This window comes from Phoca vitulina, unplaced genomic scaffold (assembly GCF_004348235.1).
Source record: "Phoca vitulina isolate PV1807 unplaced genomic scaffold, GSC_HSeal_1.0 scaffold111, whole genome shotgun sequence".
Classification (NCBI taxonomy): domain Eukaryota; kingdom Metazoa; phylum Chordata; class Mammalia; order Carnivora; family Phocidae; genus Phoca; species Phoca vitulina.
The window spans coordinates 296,626-316,928 of NW_022589814.1; the positions used below are offsets into that span (position 1 = coordinate 296,626).

The 20,303-nt window shown below is 46.6% G+C and overlaps 2 protein-coding genes across 5 annotated transcripts in view; one reads left to right on the plus strand and one right to left on the minus strand.

Moving 5' to 3' along the window:
• The window catches only part of FGD1 (FYVE, RhoGEF and PH domain containing 1), a 40,456-nt gene extending 26,691 nt beyond the window's left edge, over nt 1-13,765 (plus strand). Inside the window, exons 9-18 of one of the 2 annotated variants that reach the window (XM_032398195.1) lie at nt 5,410-5,468; nt 5,606-5,752; nt 6,121-6,213; nt 6,380-6,459; nt 9,941-9,971; nt 10,484-10,585; nt 10,941-11,066; nt 11,243-11,404; nt 12,703-12,846; nt 13,391-13,765. In XM_032398195.1, the coding sequence (XP_032254086.1) occupies nt 5,410-5,468; nt 5,606-5,752; nt 6,121-6,213; nt 6,380-6,459; nt 9,941-9,971; nt 10,484-10,585; nt 10,941-11,066; nt 11,243-11,404; nt 12,703-12,846; nt 13,391-13,696 (1,250 nt within the window). In that variant the 3' untranslated portion in view covers nt 13,697-13,765. The remainder of the gene's footprint in view (nt 1-5,409; nt 5,469-5,605; nt 5,753-6,120; nt 6,214-6,379; nt 6,460-9,940; nt 9,972-10,483; nt 10,586-10,940; nt 11,067-11,242; nt 11,405-12,702; nt 12,847-13,390) is intronic. The other variant, XM_032398196.1, reaches the window with a different exon arrangement.
• Nucleotides 13,765-19,295, minus strand: TSR2 (TSR2 ribosome maturation factor). 3 transcript variants are annotated; one of them, XM_032398198.1, is made up of 5 exons: nt 19,192-19,295; nt 18,942-19,032; nt 16,324-16,415; nt 15,574-15,744; nt 13,765-15,345 (listed from the first exon to the last, which is right to left on the minus strand). In XM_032398198.1, exons 1-5 carry the CDS (start codon nt 19,273-19,275, stop codon nt 15,211-15,213), a joined length of 573 nt encoding a protein of 190 aa, XP_032254089.1. In that variant the 5' UTR covers nt 19,276-19,295; the 3' UTR covers nt 13,765-15,210. The 3 variants fall into 3 exon arrangements, with proteins under 3 accessions (XP_032254089.1, XP_032254090.1, XP_032254088.1); XM_032398197.1 differs by having other exon boundaries at nt 15,187-15,345; nt 18,942-19,074; XM_032398199.1 differs by lacking the exons at nt 18,942-19,032; nt 19,192-19,295 and adding an exon at nt 17,542-17,800.
• Nucleotides 19,296-20,303: the final 1,008 nt, after the last annotated feature.

Consider the following 20,303-nt stretch of genomic DNA (forward strand, 5'->3'; position numbering starts at 1 on the left):
GGTCTGAGCCCCACTGAATCACATCTCTGGTTCCCTAGACTCACTCCCCCCACTTTCTTTTTTTAAAAAATATTTTATTTACTTATTCAAGAGAGTGAGAGAGCATGAGAGAGAGAGAGAGCACACAAGCGGGGGAGAGGGGGAGAGGGAGAGGGAGAAACAGACTCCCCACTGAGCAGGGAGCCTGATGCGGGATGCAGTCCCAGGACCCTGGGATCATGACCTGAGCTGAAGACAGACGCTTAACCGACTGAGCCACCCAGGCGCCCACTCCCCCCACTCTCTACTTCCTAGACTGAACTCTGGAACCTGGACTGTAGACTGGGCTCCTCAAACCAGGCTAGAGGGAACTACTGTCTGAACTGCATACCCTGAGCCCAAGACTGAACTACCAACCCAGGCTGCCAAAGCCCCACCAGAGCTTTCAGACCAAGCCCCTACACTCAGTTCCCCAAACTGCACTCCCTAGTCCACACCCCCAAATGAAATCCTAGCCTGACATCCTAGACAGAGCCTACACACACTGGACCCCTGGAAATACCAGTTTGTACTCCACACAAGGCATCTCCAGACAGAGTTCCTGATAGGAAAGCCTCTAGTCTGAGCCCAGTGACCTGCCCTGGCCTGAGTGTGTATGCCCACAGCTTACCAGTCTTCTTCCTGTCCCTTCCCTGGTTACCTCCTACCTCTACCACCCAACATGCCCCCTGCCCTGGGTTGGGGGAGATACAGAACAGCTAGGAGAAAAGGCAGATGGCCAAGCAGTTCCAGCTCTGATGGCAACTCGGCCACTTTCCAGGTAGACAACCTAAGGCCACCACCTCTTCTCCCTGAGTCTGTTCCCTCATTTTGGACAAACAGGGTACAAATCACACCTGTCTTACAGAGCTGTTGTGAGGATTGAAAGGAGCTAATTTATGCAAAGCATCTGATGGGGAGCCCTGGAGAGGGTGGGGGGACTCTGGCCCCATCCTAGGGAGTTCCCAGTCTACTGAGGGATGCAGATTTGTCAATACATGATGAATACACAGTGTGACTGGTGGGACAGAGGGGAGCGCAGAGGAATGTGGGAACCGAGACAGGGTCTCTGCCCAGCCTGGGAACTCAGGGCAGGTTTACTAGAGGAGGTAAGCTGAATCCAGAAGACTGAGTGGCAGTTAGCCAGATGAAGCAAGACAGGACATGTTTAGGGAGGTACAAGTGGAGAAAGTTGGAGAGGTCAGCAGAAGCCAGATCTCCAAGGGCTTTCGATGACAGGCTAAAGGGCTGGGTCTTTTCCCCTGCAGATACAGGGGAGCTATTGACAGATTTAAGCAGAAGAGTGACAGCAAGCTATATGTGAGAAAGATCCCTCTGGCAGCTAGGGTGGAAGAGGGGTTGAAGATTAGAGACTCCTGAAAGGCCTGAGCTGAGACAGGGGCTACAGATCTTGAGTACCAAGACTTGGTCATGGAGGCAGAGCCTCCTAGAAAAGCAAGACTTGGTTTGCCAGGCATATGGACCCTCTTGAGAAGCACCTGTACTCCTCCATCACAGGCAGATTTTCCAGTGGGAAAACTTGGCATCATACAGACAAGAGTGGGATGCAGTACATCTGTAGCAGGGCCTCAAGTGTGGGCAGGATTTTCTAGCGTGCGGATATGTAGGGACTTATTTCAAGATTTTTTTTTCCCCTGATGATACCTGGTCACTATACCTGAAATATGGAAATTACAGAAAAGACTAAAGAGGTAGGGAAAAAGATCACCTGTGATACAAGCCCCCAGAGAATAAGCACAATGAACATTTTGACATATTTTCTTCCCAGTGTTTTTATACATATATATTTGCGAAATTGAGATCACTCAGTGTACACAAGTTGGTATCCTTTTCTTAAAATATCCTGAGCACTTCACAAATTATGAAAAACTCTACATAAGCATCACTTGTAAAGGATGTTCAGTATTCCGTTATATGAATGCACATGAATTTATTTAACTGACCCTCTACAGGGGGACCTTTTTTTTTTTTTTTTTTTTGAGAGAGAGAAAGAGAGTGCGTGTGCAGTGGGGGGAGAGGGAGAGAGAGAATCCCAAGCAGACTTCCAGCTGAGCATGGAGCCTGACGCAGGGCTTGATCTTATGACCCCGAGATCATGACCTGAGCCAAAATCAAGAGTCAGTCGCTTAACCGACTGAGCCACCCAGGCGCCCCTACAGTTGGACATTTTTGTTTCCGGTTGACACTGTTGTAAACACCACTGCAATGAAAGTGTGTTTGTACATAGAACGTGTATTTTCTCTTTTTTATTTATTAAGTTTTTATTTTATTTTTATTTTTTTAAAGATTTTCTTTCTTTATTTGACAGAGAGAGAGCACAAGCAGGGAGAGCCACAGGCAGAGGGAGAGGGAGGAACAGGCCCTCCGCTGAGCGGAGAGCCCGACGCGGGGCTCGATCCCAGGACCCTGGGATCATGACCCGAGCCGAAGGCAGACACTTAACCAACCGAGCCCCCCAGGCACCCCTAAGTTTTTATTTTGATTCCAGTATAGTTAACATACAGTGTTATATTAGTTTCAGGTGTACAATACAGTGACAATTTTACACATCACCTGGTTCTCATCAAGACAAGTGCACTCCTTAATCCCCATCACCTACTTAACTCATTCCCCACCCCTCTTCCCTCTAGTCTGGAACTGTGATACCTCTGTTTTGTTTTTCTTTTTCAATTTGCTTTGGCTATTCAGGGTCTTTTGTGGTTCCATACAAATTTTAGGATTATTTGTTCTAGTTCTGTGGAAAATGCTGTTGTTGTTTTGTTTGTTTGTTTGTTTTTTATTTCTTTATTTGACAGAGAGAGAACAGAGAGAGAGGGAACACAAGCAGGGGGAGTGGGAGAGGGAGAAGCAGGCTTCCCGCGGAGCAGGGAGCCGGATGCGGGGCTGGATCCCAGGACCCTGGGATCATGACCTGAGCCGGAGGCAGACGCTTAACGACTGAGCCACCTAGGCGCCCCGCTGTTGTTGTTTTGATAGGGATTGCATTAAATGTGTAGATTGCTTTGGGTAGTACAAACATTTTAACAATATCTTATCTTCCAACTCATGAGCATAGAATGTCTTTCCATTTCTTTCTTTTTTTTTTTTCTTTGTGTCATATTCAGTTTCTTTCATCAGTGTTTTAAAGTTTTCAGAGTACAGGTCTTTCACCTCTTTGGTTAAGGTTATTCCTAGGTACTGTGCAATCTAAATGGGATTGTTCTCTTAATTTCTCTTTCTGCTTCTTCATTATTAGTATGTAGAAATGCAACGGATTTCTGTACATTGATTTTGTATCCTGTGACTTTACTGAATTCATTTATCAGTTCTAGTAGTTTTTTGGTGGAGTCTTTAGGGTTTTCTCTATATAGTATCATGTCATCTGCAAATAGTGAAAATTTTACTTCTTCCTTACCAATTTGGGTGCCTTTTATTTCTTTTTGTTGTCTGATTACTGTGGCTAGGACTTCCAGTGGTATGTTGAATAGAAGTGAGGAGAGTGGACATCCTTGTCTTATTCCTGATCTTAGTGGAAAATCTCTCAGTTTTCCCTCATTGAGTATGATGTTCCTTGTGGGTTTTCCATAGATGGCCTTTATGATGTTGAGGTATGTTCCTTCTAAACCTACTTTGTTGTGGGTTTTTATCAAGAATGGATGTTGTACTTTGTCAAATGTTTTTTCTGCGTCTATTGAGATGATCATATGAATTTTGTCCTGTCTCCTGTTGATGTGATGTATCACGTTGATTGATTTGCGAATATTGATCCACCCTTGCAGCCCAGGAATAAATCCCACTTGATTGTGGTGGATGATTCTTTTAATGTATTTTTGAATACAGTTTGCTAGTATTTTGTTGAGGATTTTTCATGTATGTTCACCAGGGATATTGGCCTATAGTTCTCTTTTCTTGTAGTGTCTTTATCTGGTCTTGGAATCAAGGTAATGCTGGCCTCATAGAATGACTTTGGAAGTTTTCCTTCCCCTTCAATTTTTTTGGAATAGTTTGAGAAGAATAGGTATTTTTTTCTAGAAACATAATTTTTCTTTTCTTTTTTTTTTTTTTAAAGATTTTATTTATTTATTTGTCAAAGAGAGTGAGAGCGAGAGAGTACAAGCAGGGGGGGCACAGCAGAGGCAGAGGGAGAAGCAGACTCCTGCCTGAGCAGGGAGCCCGATGCGGGGCTCGATCCCAGAATCCTGGGATCGTGACCTGAGCTGAAGGCAGACTCTTAACTGACTGAACCAGCCAGGTGTCCCGAGAAGAATAGATATTAAGTCTTCTTTAAATGTTTGGTAGAAATCGCCTATGAAGCCATCTGGGTCCTGCACTTTTGTTTATTGGGAGTTTTTTGATTACTGACTCAATTTCCTTGGTAATAATCAGTCTGTTCATATTTTCTATTTCTTCCTGCTTCAGTTTTATTAGGCTATATGTTTCTAGGAACTTATCCATTTCTTCTAGGCTGTCCAATTTGCTGGCATATAGTTTTTCACAATATTCTCTTACAGTTGTTTGTATTTCCGTGGTGTTGGTTCTTATTTCTCCTCTCTCATTTGTGACTTTATTTATTTGAGTCCTTTCCCCCCTTTTTTCAATGAGTCTGGCTAGGGAGTTATTGGTTTTGTTGATTAGAACATATATTTTCTTAGTATAGATTCCTATAATCAGTATTATTGAGACAAAGAATAGGCTCATCTCTTTGTTTCTTTTTCTTAAGATTTTATTTATTTATTTGAGAGAGAGAGAATGCACACGAGACAGAGAGGGAGAGAGAGGGGGGAGAGGGAGAGAAAGAGCATGAGCGGGGGTGGTGGGGGAGACAGAGGGAGAAGCAGACTCCCCGCTGAGCAGGGAGCCCGATGCGGGGCTCCATCCCAGGACCCTGGGATCATGACCTGAGCCAAAGGCAGATGCTTAACCGACTGAGCCACCCAGGCACCCCTCTTTGTTTCCTTATATGGCTTTTTTTCTGATTATAAAAGTAATACATGCTCTTCATCAAAAATATGGAAAACACAGAAAAATCTAAAGAACACAATAAAAAGCATCCATAGTCCCACCATTCAGAGACAACTTGTTAAACATGGGTATGTTTCTTTCTAGTTACCGATGTAATTATTATTGTTGCTATTTTTAATGGTAATAATAATCGTGTTAAGCTTGCATTTTATTCACTGCCAGTTATTCCATGTACTGTGATTCTGCTGTTGTGGGATTAATTGAGATAGTTTCTGATTTTAAGTGATGTTGCTATGGACATCTTTGAGGCTGGTGCTTTCCGGGACGGGGCGGGTGTAGTCAGGCCAGGAGCAGGTACTCAGGGAGCAAAGAAGCCCTAAGAGCCTCTCCTCTGCTGGTCCCCCACTTGACCTCCCACTCTGCCCACAGAGTCTCTGGAGCTGATAGCCACAGCAGCAGAGCACTCTAACGCTGCCATCCGCAAAATGGTGAGTGGCCCTTCCAGCCCCTGCCCTTCCTCGGCCACCCACCTGTGGTGTCTTTGTCCTGGGGGACTTGTGACGTGTGGACACATCAGGGGAGGCCAGCACCTCAGCCCTGCCCTCTGCTTACTGTCTCCTGCCAGGAGCGAATGCACAAGCTGCTGAAGGTATACGAGCTGCTAGGGGGTGAGGAAGACATTGTCAGCCCCACCAAAGAGCTCATAAAAGAAGGCCATATCCTTAAGCTGTCAGCAAAGAATGGGACCACTCAAGACCGATACCTCATACTAGTAAGTGCCAGGCGTGGGGTTGCACACATTGACTTGGTACTCACTCAAGACTGTACCTCCTGCTGGCCATTCTTTCCTCTATTGATTCATTGTATTTTCACTACCTACACTAGGAATTTTTTTTCTCTACTTCAGAGGTGATGTAACTAAGACTTAGAAGTGACTTGCCCAAGGTCAGCCAACTAGGGGGTGACTCTCATGCCTAGGCTCTTTCCTTGTGACCCTTGTGCCCAATCTGGGCTGTGCGTTCTCCATCTATTGCCTTGATTCCCCAGCAGTAAAGCTTCAGGAGTCCCATAAGGGTAGGGAGCTGGGCCACACCTCTCCTGGGTCTTCCACACATACATCCCCAAACTTTTCCTTCCTAGTTCAACGACCGCCTCCTTTACTGCGTGCCCAGGCTGCGGCTCCTTGGCCAGAAGTTTAGCGTGCGGGCACGCATTGATGTAGATGGCATGGAGGTGAGCACCAGGAGGTGGGAGATGGGGACCTGGAGTGGGGCCTTGGTGCTGGGAGGAATAAAATTGTTCTGACTTTGACCCCAAGTCTCTGTGTGCATGTGTGCAGAGGGTGAGGGCCCTGTGGAGCTTAGTAGTCCTCACAAAGCCTCTTTCTCCCTCCATTCAGCTAAAGGAAAGCTCCAACCTCAATCTGCCTCGGACCTTCCTGGTGTCAGGAAAGCAGCGCTCCCTGGAGCTCCAGGCTAGGTACTTGCCCTTACCTATACCTTCCCTCCAGCCCCCTCTTTTCCTTCAGATATGAGGCATTCTAGGCCTAGTGCCAGGCTACCTCCCCAAGAAAGAGATCCTTCCAGAGAAAAGATGGGCACCTTTTCCCAAAGATGCAGGCTTGCTCTTCTGGCGGGTTTTGTTAGAAGAGAGGGAAGAATGAGATATTAATCCAAACAGGAAGAATAACAACACGGTTTATTGAAGATTCAGAGATTTAAGAGAAATAACAACCTAATGCAATGCTTGGTCCACGATAGGAGCCTAATTAGAGCAAAACCCTAAAAATACATTTGCAAGACAATAGGGAAAATCTAAATATGAACTGAACAATAGCTGTTGGGTAATTACTGCTAACTTTTTCAGGTGTGATAATGGTATAATGGTTATACAGGAGAATGGCCTTGTTTTTTCGTGAAGCATGCTGAAGATTTAGTATCATGATATCTGTAATTTATTTTTAAATGACTTATCAACCAAAAAAATACACACATATATACATATACGCACACATATATACATACCTATATAACTATATGTGAATATATGCATATATACGAAGTAAATACAGCAAAATATTTTTTAAATTTGCATCTATATAATAGGCATACATTTAATGAATTTGTGCTATCCTGTCTGCTTTTTTGTATGCTTGAAATGTTTTATAATAAAACTTTTTAAAATAATAACATTTTAAAATAATGTCTAGCCATTTTACAAAGGGGCTTTCATATCCATCCTCTACTTGGATGATAATAGTAGCTCACATTTAGTGAAGACTTGCTCTTATGTTAGGCACTGTTTTAAGTTAATTTTAACTTAAACAATTTAAGTTTAAACTGACTAGTTGAATCCTTAAAACAACCCTCGAAGTAGCTACTGTTACCATCAATCCCATTTCACATATGAGCAAACTGAGGCACAGAAGAGTTATGTACCTTGCCCAAGATCCTATAGCTAGAAAGCAGCAGAGCTGGAAATCAAGCTCATGCTGCCTTCTGAGGGCCCAAGTGATTGATAGGGAATCAAGGTCAGGGTCAGGGCCAGGGCATGGATGCATATGGGTAGATGATCTGTTTCTGACAGGCTGCAAGGAAGTGAAAAATGAGAATCAGAACCCTCATTGCTGGGACTGCATGGAGGCAGAAAAGAGAGATGAGTGTTACCTTTGAAGCTCTGGGAGACCGAGAGAGCATCTCCAAGGCCTGCAGCCAGGAAGCAAGAACAAAGCCAACGTTGGGCACATCCAGGAGAGGGCTCAGTAGAACCTGAGTGACAAGTCACATGACTCAGGTCTTCTGCTAGGAGGATGGGAGGGAGGGGGCTGCTGAGACAATGGAGCCAGAAAGGAGCACTAAGCAGTGTAGGGTTTCCTCCTAGTGGCAGAGGAAAGGCATGGAGGGCTTACCTTGAAATTGCTTGTACTGCCCTTTAAAAAATTTTTTTAACGAAAAATTTCAAATATCCAGAAAAGTAGAAATAGAACAAACACCCATATACCTACCATTTGGACAACTGGTGCTCAACCTTGGCAACACAGGAATCAGCTGGGGAGCTTTTAAAAAATAGTTATGTCTGAGGGGCGCCTGGCTGGCTCAGTCAGTTAAAGCATGCAACTCTTGATCTCGGGGTTAGAGGTTCAAGCCCCATGTTGGGTGTAGAGATTACTTAAAAATAAAATCTTTTAAAAAATACCGATGTCTGAAACCCACCCCCAAAGACTGATTGAATTTGTCTCGGGCATAGCCTGAACATGAGGAGTTTTCAAAGCTCCCTTGGTGGTTTTAGTGTGTGCACCAGGGTTTAGAACCACTGACTTAGGAGTCAACAACTATTGACATTTTGCCATATATATCTTTGGCTGAACCATTTTAAAGTAAATTAAAGACATGATACTTCACCCCAGGCCTTTCCTCTATTTGCATATATGTGTGTATGTGTATACACACACACGTTTTCTTTCTATATTTTATTATGAAAATATTTCAAAATACAGAAAAGTTTAAAGAATTATACAGCGAACAACTGTAATCCCACCATACAGATTCTACAAGTGTTAACATTGTGCTATATTTACTTTATCACAAATCTATCCTTTTATCCATCCACCAATCCATCTGGTTTTTTAACATGTATTTCAAATGAAGTTACAGACATCACTACACCTCATCCCTAAAGACTTTGGTGTGCATATTATTAACTAGAGATCAGTATTTAATGTCCTCTCCTTTTCTTGAGGCCAAATTTTCACACAGTGAAATGCACAGGTCTTAAGTGTGTACCATCAGTAAGTTTTGACAAATATAAACACTCATGTCACATGTTTTTCAACAAAAATGGAATGCTATGTGTATTTTATATGTTTTCACTTAACATAAAGAGCTTTCTATACCACTTAACATACTATATTTCACTTAACATATTATAAGCAGCTTTCTATACCATTTTTGTTGTCTGACAGTAATGATGTACCATCATTTCTTTTTCTTTATCTGATCCCTTGTTGTTGGACACTTAGGCTGCTTCCAATTTTTCATAATAAATAGCATTGCAAACCTAAATATTAACTCCTATCCTTAATTTTTCATGAAGTGGTTCTAAGGATGCAGTCAGATTTTCATATTAGAAAAATACTTTTGATGTCTGGTGGGTAGATGTGGAAGGGGATTAGAAGAGGCCAGGCAGGAGTCAGCCAAGAAACTGGGTCCTATTCCTAGTGAGAGGTTTATGGAGTTATCCCAGCATAGAGGCCTTGGAGACTACGGGGCAGACAAGGAGAGGTGGGAAAGGAAGGCAAAAGGAAGACGTAACTCGCATTGATTGAGCACCTAGTGGACCAAGGATTGTGCTGGGCACTTTACATATCACTTCAGTTACTGCTCAGAACAACCCAGACTGATAATTCTCTCCATGTAAAATGGAGAAGAAAATGGACTAAAGGAAAACAAACTGCCCCCCTTTCTCAAATTTGCCATTTCGACAACAGGGAACTATTTATGGTTTCTTGTATGTTCCATACTTTTACACACACCTCACCCATAGCCCTCTACCTGAGGCCCAGCACCTCCTTGAAGAAACCTTCCTTAACAGCCCCACCCAAATTCCAGGCTGGGGCAAGTCTCTTCTTCGGGGCTTCTCAGCCCTGTTTTCCCTCTGTCACAGTGCTGATCCCCCTGTATTGTCCCTGTCTATCTCCCCTCCTAGACCATGAGCTCCTTGAGGGTAGGGTCCTCTCTAAGCCCCAGGTTCCTAGCACAGGGTCTGGAAAGTATTAGTAACTATTGAGTAAATAAACTCAGACAGGCTACATGACTTGCCTAAGGTCACACAGTAAGTTAAGGACCAGAGGGTCAAAACCCTGGTCTGTCTGACTCCAAAATACCTACTCGTTACCACTCCCGTTGCTTTTGGTTGGCCTGCCTAACCCAACATTTTTCTTTCCACCCCCCCCTTCCCCAAGGACTGAGGAGGAGAAGAAAGACTGGGTCCAGGTAACATCCAAGAAGGCTTTGTGGTAGGGGGCTGGAGGAGTATTAACAGGTCTCCTTGGGGTTGGTGGACTCTCCCCTAAAACTCATATCAGACCAGAATGGGCCTGGACACCTGCTTTCCAACAAACTTTACCATCCCCGTTTTACAGAGAAGCAAGCCGAGGTCCAGGAGTTAAACAGAAACTCACAAATTCTCCCCTTAGAAAGCTGGCTCCGCTGAGGGTGTAACCCCAGTGAGTTAAATCCTGTAAAACCTTAAGCCCAGAGAGTGGCCAGGAAGACCTGAGTTTTTTCAACCACTGATCCCCTCCACCATTTCACAAATTTAAGAACTGAGAACTGGATTTGGGATTGGGCTTGCTCAAGATCATATACCTAGCAAGGGGCAGAGTTTGGCCTAAAAGCCAACTTTTCCGACTCCAGGCTAAAAGTCACAGGAAGGTGAGGTGAGGGTGGAAGTGGGTGCGTTGTGAGGTGATCTGACCTCTTATTTCTTACAACCTCCTTTATAGGCCATCAACTCCACTCTCCTGAAGCATGAACAGACGCTGGAGACATTCAAACTGTTGAACTCAACAAACAGGGAAGATGAAGACACACCCCCTAACTCTCCAGTAAGAGTCCCCACCCTCTCCCCCTGCCCTGGGACCCCTTCCAGGTTTCCAAGTCCCCACTTTACTTTGAAATGATCCTTGCCCCTTCCCAGAGAGTAAAGACCAGAGAGGCAGTGCATGACCTCGGAAGCACAGTCTTCTTTTGGTATGGCCGCAGAGAAATCATGGGGGAAACTGAGGCCCAGAAAGTAAAAATGACAGTGAGGTAGGGACAGAGCAAGGACTCAAAGGCAGGTCTTCTGAACGTATGTGCTGCCTCCCAATGATGATCCAAGCCTTGGGGCAGAGGGCAGGGGCTGGCTGCACTGGGCTGGGGAGTAGCTATCTCTGACCTGGGACCTGGCCCTCTCTCCAGAACGTGGATCTTGGGAAGCGGGCACCTACACCCATCCGAGAAAAGGAAGTCACCATGTGCATGCGCTGCCAGGAGCCCTTCAATTCCATCACCAAACGCAGGCACCACTGCAAGGCCTGCGGGCATGTGAGTTTTGGCAGGCAGGGGCAGAGCTAGGGAGGGGACAGGCTGGCAGCCCAGAGGCCCACTTCTCAGCGGGTTACCCTCCAAGCGCGGGAGGCCACGAGGCCACTGTGGGAGTTGGTCCACTGAAGGGAAAGACCTGCAGGAACCAGGCTGTTTTTGCCCACTTGCCACCCCAGGTGGTTTGTGGGAAGTGCTCCGAGTTCCGGGCCCGCCTCATCTATGACAACAACCGCTCCAACCGTGTGTGCACGGACTGCTACGTGGCCTTGCATGGGGTGCCCGGGAGCAGCCCGGCCTGCAGCCAGCATACACCCCAGCGCCGGAGGTCTATCCTGGAGGTAAGAGCCAGGTCCCTGACTAACGCTCCCACGCTGACCACAGGGGCCCCAGCCACCCAGCCGGTGTGACTGACGCCTGGGCATCTCTGAAATGCTAGGGTGCCATGTGCATCCACTGAGCAAGTGACCCAGGCTCGGAGTGAGTAAAATGAGTGCAAGAGTCAATGAAAGACCGATTTTTATTTAAGTGCTTTAGACGTTTAATCCTCACAGTAACTAAACTATCCATGCTATTACTATCCCTGGGTTACAAATGAGGAAACTGAGGCCCAGGGAGTTATTTGCCCAAATTACACAGCCAGCGAATGGCAGAGCTAGGATGTTTTCTCAATTAACAAATTATCTTTTCTTATGACAAAGTAGGATATGTGCACTGAAGAAAATTAGACAATATAAACAGAAATAATAAAAACACCATATTACTTCTACCCACTAGATCACTACTATTAATAGCTGTGCTATAGCATGTACACACATTTTTGGTTTTGTTTTTTAACCAAATTGAGGTATTTATTTTATTTAACACTTAAAGAATGCTTGCTCTGGGGGAACCTGGGTGGCTCAGTCAGTTAAGCGGTCGGCTCTTGATTTCAGCTCAGGTCACGATCTCAGGGTCCCGAGATTGAGCCCTGTGGTGAGTTCCTCACTCGGCGGGGAGTTTGCTTGAGGCTTCTCTCCCTCTCCCTCTGCCCCCTAACTCCCACTCGCGTGCACGTGCACTTGCTCTCTCTCAAATAAATCTTTTTTTAAAAAAGAATGCTTACTCTGTGCCAGGCACTATTCAGAGCATTTTGCATACATTAACTCATTTAATCCTTACAACAGACCTGTATGTTCTCCAAGTCAGTACATTTTCATCTCGAGTTGGGATTCTGAGCCAGACTGCCTTACCCAGCTTCCCAGTCCTCTTCACCACGATGCTAGGTTGCCTCTTGCTAAATGTAAGGCACGGGTGTATGATGGAAGAGGACGAACAGGGGAGGTGTAAAGGCCTAAGTGACTTGAGGAATGCGTGACTGATGGAAGAATGCCTGCGCGGCAGCCAGGTGCCCCTGCTGAGACACCCCTCCCACCAACTCTTCCGAGGCAGCAGCCATGGCAGTTCAGCAGACAAGCCTGGCTTTTGGTCTCCAGTCTAACTCACTGGGGGGGGAGGGAGGGCGAGGGGCACTGGACAAATCCCTCCTGCCATCTGAGCGTCAGCTTCATCAATCCCTATGCTGAGGGGGTGTCAAAGCCAAGAGGAGCCAAGCCAGGCCTTCTTTTGACACTGATGTCCCCCATGTCTCTGGCCACAGAAACAGGCCTCAGTGGCTGCGGAGAACAGCGTCATCTGCAGCTTCCTACACTACATGGAGAAAGGTGGCAAAGGCTGGCATAAGGCATGGTTCGTGGTGCCTGAGAACGAACCCTTGGTGCTGTACATCTACGGAGCCCCTCAGGTGTGCATCCTATTCCTTCGGGTCCTTCCCGCCACCTGGCAAAACCAGGCTGTTCCTCCTCCCCTTCAGTCCTTGACCTCTCCTTGGCCTTGGGGGATTGGGTAAGGGTAAGAGGAAATCAGAACCCCTACCCTTGTGAGACAAAGACCAAGTAAAGACGAGGAGTGACTGTGGGCCAACATGTGTAGGGAAAAGCGGGGTGAGCTGGTGGAGCTAGTTTCCTGGAGGAAGCCAGAGTGGAGGTTAGGCACTGCTAGGTCCAATTGGAGCGGGGAAGAACATGTAAGTGGAGGCAAGAGCCGAGACAAAGGCCTGCAAACATTTGGTATGTGCTAAAGAGACTAGCCCAACTGGTTTTGGTTGTGGGAGGAAACAGGTATTTGAACTAGCCTGCATGCTAGTTGCCTCAGTTGACATTTTTCTATTGCTATCAGTGGAGCCTCGGAAGGTTCCTGAGCAGGGGAAGGAAAAGAAGGGTTCAGTAGATGCAAAACTAGTGAGAAGCCCAAACTCAAGGTGACCCCAGCTCTGTCCTGTTCCCTAGGATGTGAAAGCCCAGCGCAGCTTGCCCCTCATTGGCTTTGAGGTGGGACCTCCTGAGGCAGGGGAGCGGCCTGACAGAAGGCACGTCTTCAAGATCACCCAGAGCCACCTGAGCTGGTACTTCAGCCCCGAGACGGAGGAGCTGCAGCGGCGCTGGATGGCAGTGCTCGGTCGGGCAGGCCGTGGGGACACGTTCTGCCCAGGGCCCACACTGTCTGAGGACAGGGAGATGGAGGAGGCACCGGTGGCAGCTTCAGGAGCCACTGCTGAACCCTCCGAAGCCCCCCAGACCCGAGACAAGACCTAGAGGGTTTGGGAGGAACTGGGGCCCCCTGCCCCACACCCTAGCTGCCCATGTCCAGTTGGGGGGCCCCAGCCCCCTCCCTCCCAGCTCAGTCAATACTTGAACTCCCATCATGGGCACTTTCAATCCCCAGTGCTGGGTCTTGGGTTTTTTTAATTCATCTTTTCACAAAACATGGGCTTTAAAAAAAATTCCTACGGTGATGTTAATTTTTTTAAAATCCCTGTCCCCAGGAAGGGTGGGAGCTGTTGCTAGACCCCCCCATGAATCAGGCCATTTTGTCCCCCATCCCCTCAACACCCTACAGATCCTGCCTCCACCCAATTCCCCCCAAAGCACTGGAGGCAGGAGATCTGGATTCAAGTGCCAGCTCTGCCACTGACCCTACGGCCCTGGCCCAGCCCTGCCCCCTCAGCCGGTGTCTTTACACGTGTTACATGGGGCGGGGGGCAGACCCCTCCTGCCTCTCCCATGGCTTACAGCTTCCACCCGGCCCCAAGGCTACCCAGTATTTTATCGTCCAGACCCATGGCAGGGCCACAGGGCAGGACAGGGGAATGGGTGGGGAGGACAATGGATACTCTTTGTTTTGTTTTTTTTTTTAAAGAAAAATACAGTTTATTTCGGGCTTATGGAAACTTTCAGAGTGCTGCTGTGTTCCATTTGTCCATCTGTTTGTTTGTTCAAAGTAACAGGCTGCTAGGATGGGCCCAGAAACTGCTCCCCTATGGAGCTCTGAAGCCCGGCTCCTAAAAGGCTGATTCCAAGGCTCTCCACGGGTCAAGTCACAGATTAAACAATAAGGTACTATTCATTGAGGTTTTAAGCCTCATCCCAGGATTTGGATAAGTGTACAGAAAGAGGTTGGAGGAGCCAGAAAACAAAGCCCAGGTCCCCCAAGCTCACCACCTAGCCAAAGTCTTAGACTTCCTGAAGGAACCCAGGACTGGAGGCTAAGCTGCAGAAAGGGAGTGTTCCTGGGAGGTTCCAATTTCTGGCCAGGGGTACAGAGCTGCTCTGTGCGTGTATGGGCGGGGGGAGAAGGAGAGGTACCACAGCTATCTTCGTTCACATCTTCGACTCATCTTGCTTCTGGTTTGAAAGTTCATCTCACCATTCCTGACCCAGCAGGGCTATTGGTTCTCCTGCTGGTCCTCTCCCTTCACAGATCCACCTGGCCACTGTCAACCAGTGTTTAGCTTCTCCTCCAGTCACGCCCTCACCCGCTCATCCCTCCCTCTTCACACTGACCGCACCTGAGAGGCAATGTGCTGGGAAACCAGGCCTCATCGTGCAGATAGTAACTTAAGGCCCAAGGGGATGTGGTGAACCAGGCCACACTACCTAGAGAGCAAGGACCCTAGCGCTCTTCTTCCCCTGGAGGAAACTGGACAGGGGAACAGGAAGAGGGTGGAGATGGGGCAACCAGCCCAGGAGTCCACAACCCTCCCCCAAACCCCTACAGACAAGTCTCAAAACAACTAGCAAGCAAGGGCCCAAACCATTTCCAGCCCCACTCATTTCTTTCTCCGGACAATGGTCCAGCCATCCTCCACTATATCCTCTTCTTTAATAGTCTGGGAGTCTGGACCAGTGGATTCAGGCTGGGGGCAAACCCCATCTGTAGCTGCCCCATCATTCGTAGCTGTGACCTGGAGGAGAAATACAGGAGAGAGCTAAATACAACACCCGCTGGCTGTGGCCACTGGAGACCCAGGCTCTCTTCCCAGCTTTGCCAGGACTGGCTGTGTGACCTTAGGAAAGTTCCTTGCCCTCTCTGGATAATATACCCCCCCCCCATCATTTCCCTATGAAACTAGCTGATTTCCCAGAAAATTGAAGGTATCTGCATCTCCCCACCCAAGGGGCACCCCTTTCACCTCCATCTCCTCCACGCTGTCCGCATCATCTTCATCCGTTTCTCTGGCTGTTGTAACTGCAGTGGCTCTGACCCTGCACTTTCTTTGGGTGATGTGAGAGGCCATCTCCTTCAGAGCAGCCCCATCACCCCTCTGGAAGTGGTAGAACATGGTCTGTAGCTGCTGGCTCACCTACCAAGAAAACATTCAACCAGCCTGGATTTTCTAGAGAACCTACAATACAACCAGCACGTGTTTGCAGCAAGAGTAGGGAGGGGTTTGGGATTTTCCAGAAGAGAATGGGGCTTTTTCTTCCCCAAGGAGTTCACTAATGAAGGAACCATGTATGAAAGACTCAGGTAAGAGCCTAAAGTACGGAAGGAGAGCTTCCTAGCAAGGAAGGCACTAGAACTCGGTTTGAAAGACAGAAGAGGTAAAAGAGAAGGCAATCCCAGCAGGAATTGATGGGGAGAAATGTTAACCAGAAGAGGGGTGGAAATGTACCTGGCCTGACCTGCCCTTGGGATGGGGGTGAAGAACGGACCCAGCTGAGAATGTTGTATGGAGAGAAATAAAGGAGAAGAGGCAGAGTTTGGAAAGACCTGGGAAGACGAGACTTTTCCCTTTAGGCAAAAGGGAGTCACAGAAGGTTCTTGTGCAGGACTCAAGAAAAGAATGGTTAGACCCAAGAGTCTTGGCCTAAAAACAGACAGTTAGGGAGAGGAAAGACTGCGGGCAGGGAAATGGCAGTTATGTCCACGATATGCTCACCTGGGGCAGACTCCCATCCTCCACAACTGTATCAAATTCGTTCGTCATGAGCTCCCCGAGGAAATCCTCCACCTCATCTAGCTCCAAGTCAGCTGAGTAGGAAAGCAAAGACCAGCCAACTGAATCACTCCGGCCCACTACTATTCAATACCTACTTGGTGAGTCCACATGTGATTGGTGGGTAAAGGCCCAAACAGTGAGCCTTTTATTCACTGTAGTGCTCTGTACTCCAGGTTTTTACGTGATTTTTAAAAACCCACCAAACAAACACTAAATATAAATACCTAATTTCCAATCTCCTGCGTCCTACCAAACCCTCTTATTCCCACAGCATCCCAACCACACTCACCCTCTTTCATCTGACCTATTTTAACTGGCCTCCTCTCTGTGCCCTTGAGCAAGTTACTTATCTCTGTGCCTGTTTTCTCATCTACAAAGTGGGGCTAATAGTGGCCTTCTTGGAAGTCTGTTATGAGGAGTCCCCTAAATAATGCCTAACACAGGAGAGACCCATAATCCATGTTAATCTCCATCACTCAAGGGCTGAAGTTTCTGAAATGTAGAAACCCTTCACAACTGTGGCTCCACTGAACGGGATAGGTAAGAAAAAAATGGATGTTACGTACTTCCAATAATGAAATCATCACAGCCTTGCCATCAACATCCTACTGTGTGATTTTGGCTAATCCCTCCCCTCTAGGCTTCAGTTACCTTCTGGGCCCATGCTCTACTTTTTCTGAATTAGAGAATTACTCAAGAGAGTCTTCCACAAAGCTCCTCACTCTCCCTTCCCTCTGGGAGAGCTCAATTCACTCCCTTGACTTTCCTTACCACTCTCATCTAATATCCCCCAAAGCTGTCTCCAACCCAGACTACACTCTACCTGTTTCACAGATGCCTCAGGCCCTCCATATCCAAAGCCAAACTCATCACCTTACCCTTCAAACCTACTTCTCGTCCTCCAGGGTTCCTCTATTCCATGAAAGGCACCTAATCCACCCAGTGACTCAAACCAGAAACCTGCCTCCTTTTCCCTCCCTCTTCACAGCCAAACAATCTCCAAGGCCCTAATCCATTGCTACTGCCACTGCCCTAGTTCGGGCCCCATTATTTTCTAGACAGAAATAACCTTCTCATCAGTCTTTCCCTCTCCAGTCCATGCTCCATACGGATTATTTTCTGAACTTTCTAGTCAACAAATCCCATCCCATTACTCACCTTAGAAAGGGCCCATGAATTTTTATCACCTACAGCAGTGTTTCATATCCTGCTTTTCAGAAATAGCTGTCCTGCTGGTTTTTAAAGGAAGCTATCCATAGAAAGCTAATGGGAAACAAAGGAAAAGAGGCTTCTTTTTTGTGGTTCTTATCTTTATCCAAGCTTTTATTATGTTAATGATTATTATGACTCCTAAGGAGGAGCTGAAAAAAAGTTCTTACATAATTTGACTGGAGAAGCTTTTTCTTCACAGAACTAGTCTTCCACAGCCTACATTTTGGCAAATGCTGGCCTAACAGACAAAACCAAAGGCATGTAAGGTCTTTCACGTCTTAACCTCTTCCTGGGGCCTCCCCACACCCCCAGCTTCATTCTCAACCACTCCTACCCTCCTTATACCCACAAGCGCACCCACACCCTTACTCCAATACTGAGCTCCCTGCCACTTTCCAAATATAACACATAATCTTCTCATACCACAGAACTTATTTGTGTGTTGCTCTCTCTGTCTCCCCCACCTAGTTAACTCCTTTTCATTCCTTAAGACTCAATCCAATCACTACCTCCCTGAACAATCTCCAAAAGAAGCCTCCTCAGTCTCAGGCTACCCAAGCACCCTGAGCTCCTCCTTATTAGAACATCTATCACCCCGAGTGTAAATGCCTACTTACTTAAGTGGCTCCATCACTAGATGGTAAATTTCCTTGAAAGAACTCTGCCTAATGTCATCTACAAGACTAAATACCTGAATAAAGAATTTTGTAAAAATCTTAATATGCAAAAGACCCTCTACAGGGTCCCCTATTCTCACATGACCTTCAAGACACAACAAAGGTGTAGATCTTTGCTGTCTAAATAACCAAATGTGGTTACTAAGCACTCAAAATGTGGCTAGGCCACACTGCGAACGTGCTAAAATTGTAAAATACCCACCAGATTTTGAAAACAATACTAAAAAGGGATGTAAAATATCTCATTAGTAATCTTTTATACTGATTACCTGCTGAAATACTTTAGATATACTGAGTTCAGTAACAATTTCATCTGCTGCTTCTTACTTTGTTGAAGCGGCTGCTAGAAAATTTTAAATGACATGATGTGATTCGCACTGTATTTTTATTGGACAGTGCTGAGATGGGTACTTTAATATCCATTTCAGGAATTAGGAAACGGAGTCTCAGGTAAAATAACTTGTCCAGAGTGATACCGCGGGTCAATGGCACAGCCTGTAAGGCATCAGACTGACTCAAGATTCTGACTCCCAAAGCCTGCATTCATTCTACTTCGACCTTAGTTAGGTACCATCCCACAACTGTTCAAGAGGAAGTGCGTGCTCCCCAGGACCCGCCTCCTCCTCCCCACGCCCCACAGACAGGTCGCAGCGCCTCACATTCACTCACCATTGCGGAAGAAGTACTCCTCTACTGCACCCCCCAGCCACTCGGCCTTCTCCTGGCTGTGCACGCCCCCGAAGCCATTCTCCACAGCGATCTGCGAACATAGGCCCGAGCCCACGTCAGCCTGGAAGCCGGCCTGGGGAGGTGTAGGGTTGGCTGTTTATGCGGCCCGGTGGAGCCTCAGGCGCGAAGTCCAGCCAACTCCTGTTCTGCCCCAGACCCTAACCTTTATCCTAGCCGTGGCCCCACTCACTTGCAAGGCCGGCCAGGCTTCCAGCGCCGCGCGGACGCCAGCCCCGAAGAGCGCCCGCGAATCTTCCCCAGCTCCTGCCATCATCCGGCCTCAGACCACGTGATGCCCAGGAGGCCCAATCGCTGCGCAGCACGGCCCAGGCCGAAGGAGCCGAAAGCCGAACCTGAGAACGCCGATGTGCCTTTCCGCGGACCTGGCAGCAAGACTAGAGCAATAGAAAGGTCTGTCAGAGCAATGGATGACATCACCTCGGTTACGCCTATGTAATAAACCAAAGGAAGCCAGGAGTGGAGGTCGCGCGGGGCCATGGGTTCTTGAAAAATGTGGGAACTTAATAAAGATACGGATTCCAGGCCTTGGGACAGAGGAATCAACCTCAGGGAGCATCGCCTTAAAATCTGCATTTTAAAAAAAAGCATCCTAACACCCATAGGACACTGCACCCAACAGCAACAACAGAATATACATTTTTCTGAAGTGCACCTGGAACGTTCTCCACGACAGACCATAGGCTAAGTCATAAAGCAGGCCTCAATAGACTTTAAAGGGATTGAAATCATACAAAGTTTGTTCTCCCACCACAATGGAGTGAAATTAGAAATCAATAACAAAGAAATTTGTGAAATTCACAAATATGTGGAAATTAACACACTTCTAAATAACAAATGGGTCAAAGAAAAAATCATGAGGGAAACTGGAAAACAAATTGAAAGGAATGAAAACGAAAGCACAGCACACCAAAATTTATGAAATGCAACTAAAACAATGCTTAAAGTGAATTTTATAGCTATAAACACCCATATTAAAAAAGAAGAAAGATCTCAAATTAATAACCTAACTTTTCACCTTAGGAAACTGGAAAAAGAAGAACAAAGTAATCCCAAAGCAAGCAGAAGGAAGGAAATAATAAAGATTGGACAGAAAATACATGGAATAGAAAACAAAAGCTATAGAGAAAATCAGTGAAACAAAAGTTGGTTATTTGAAAAGATCAACAAAATTGACAAATTTTTAGCTAGGTTGGCTAAATAAAAAAGAGAGAAGACTCAAATTACTGAAATCAGGAATGAAAGAGGTGGCATCACTACGAGCTAGCCAAAAAAGACTACATA

Coding starts and splice junctions, on each gene's coding strand:
- TSR2 (XM_032398197.1), bottom strand. CDS start 19,275: ATGATGGCAGGAGCTGGGGAAGATTCGCGGGCGCTCTTCGGGGCTGGC. Junction 16,416..18,941: donor GGAGTACTTCTTCCGCAATG/GTGAGTGAATGT, acceptor TTTCCTACTCAG/CTGACTTGGAGCTAGATGAG. Junction 15,745..16,323: donor AGGATGGGAGTCTGCCCCAG/GTGAGCATATCG, acceptor TTTTCTTGGTAG/GTGAGCCAGCAGCTACAGAC.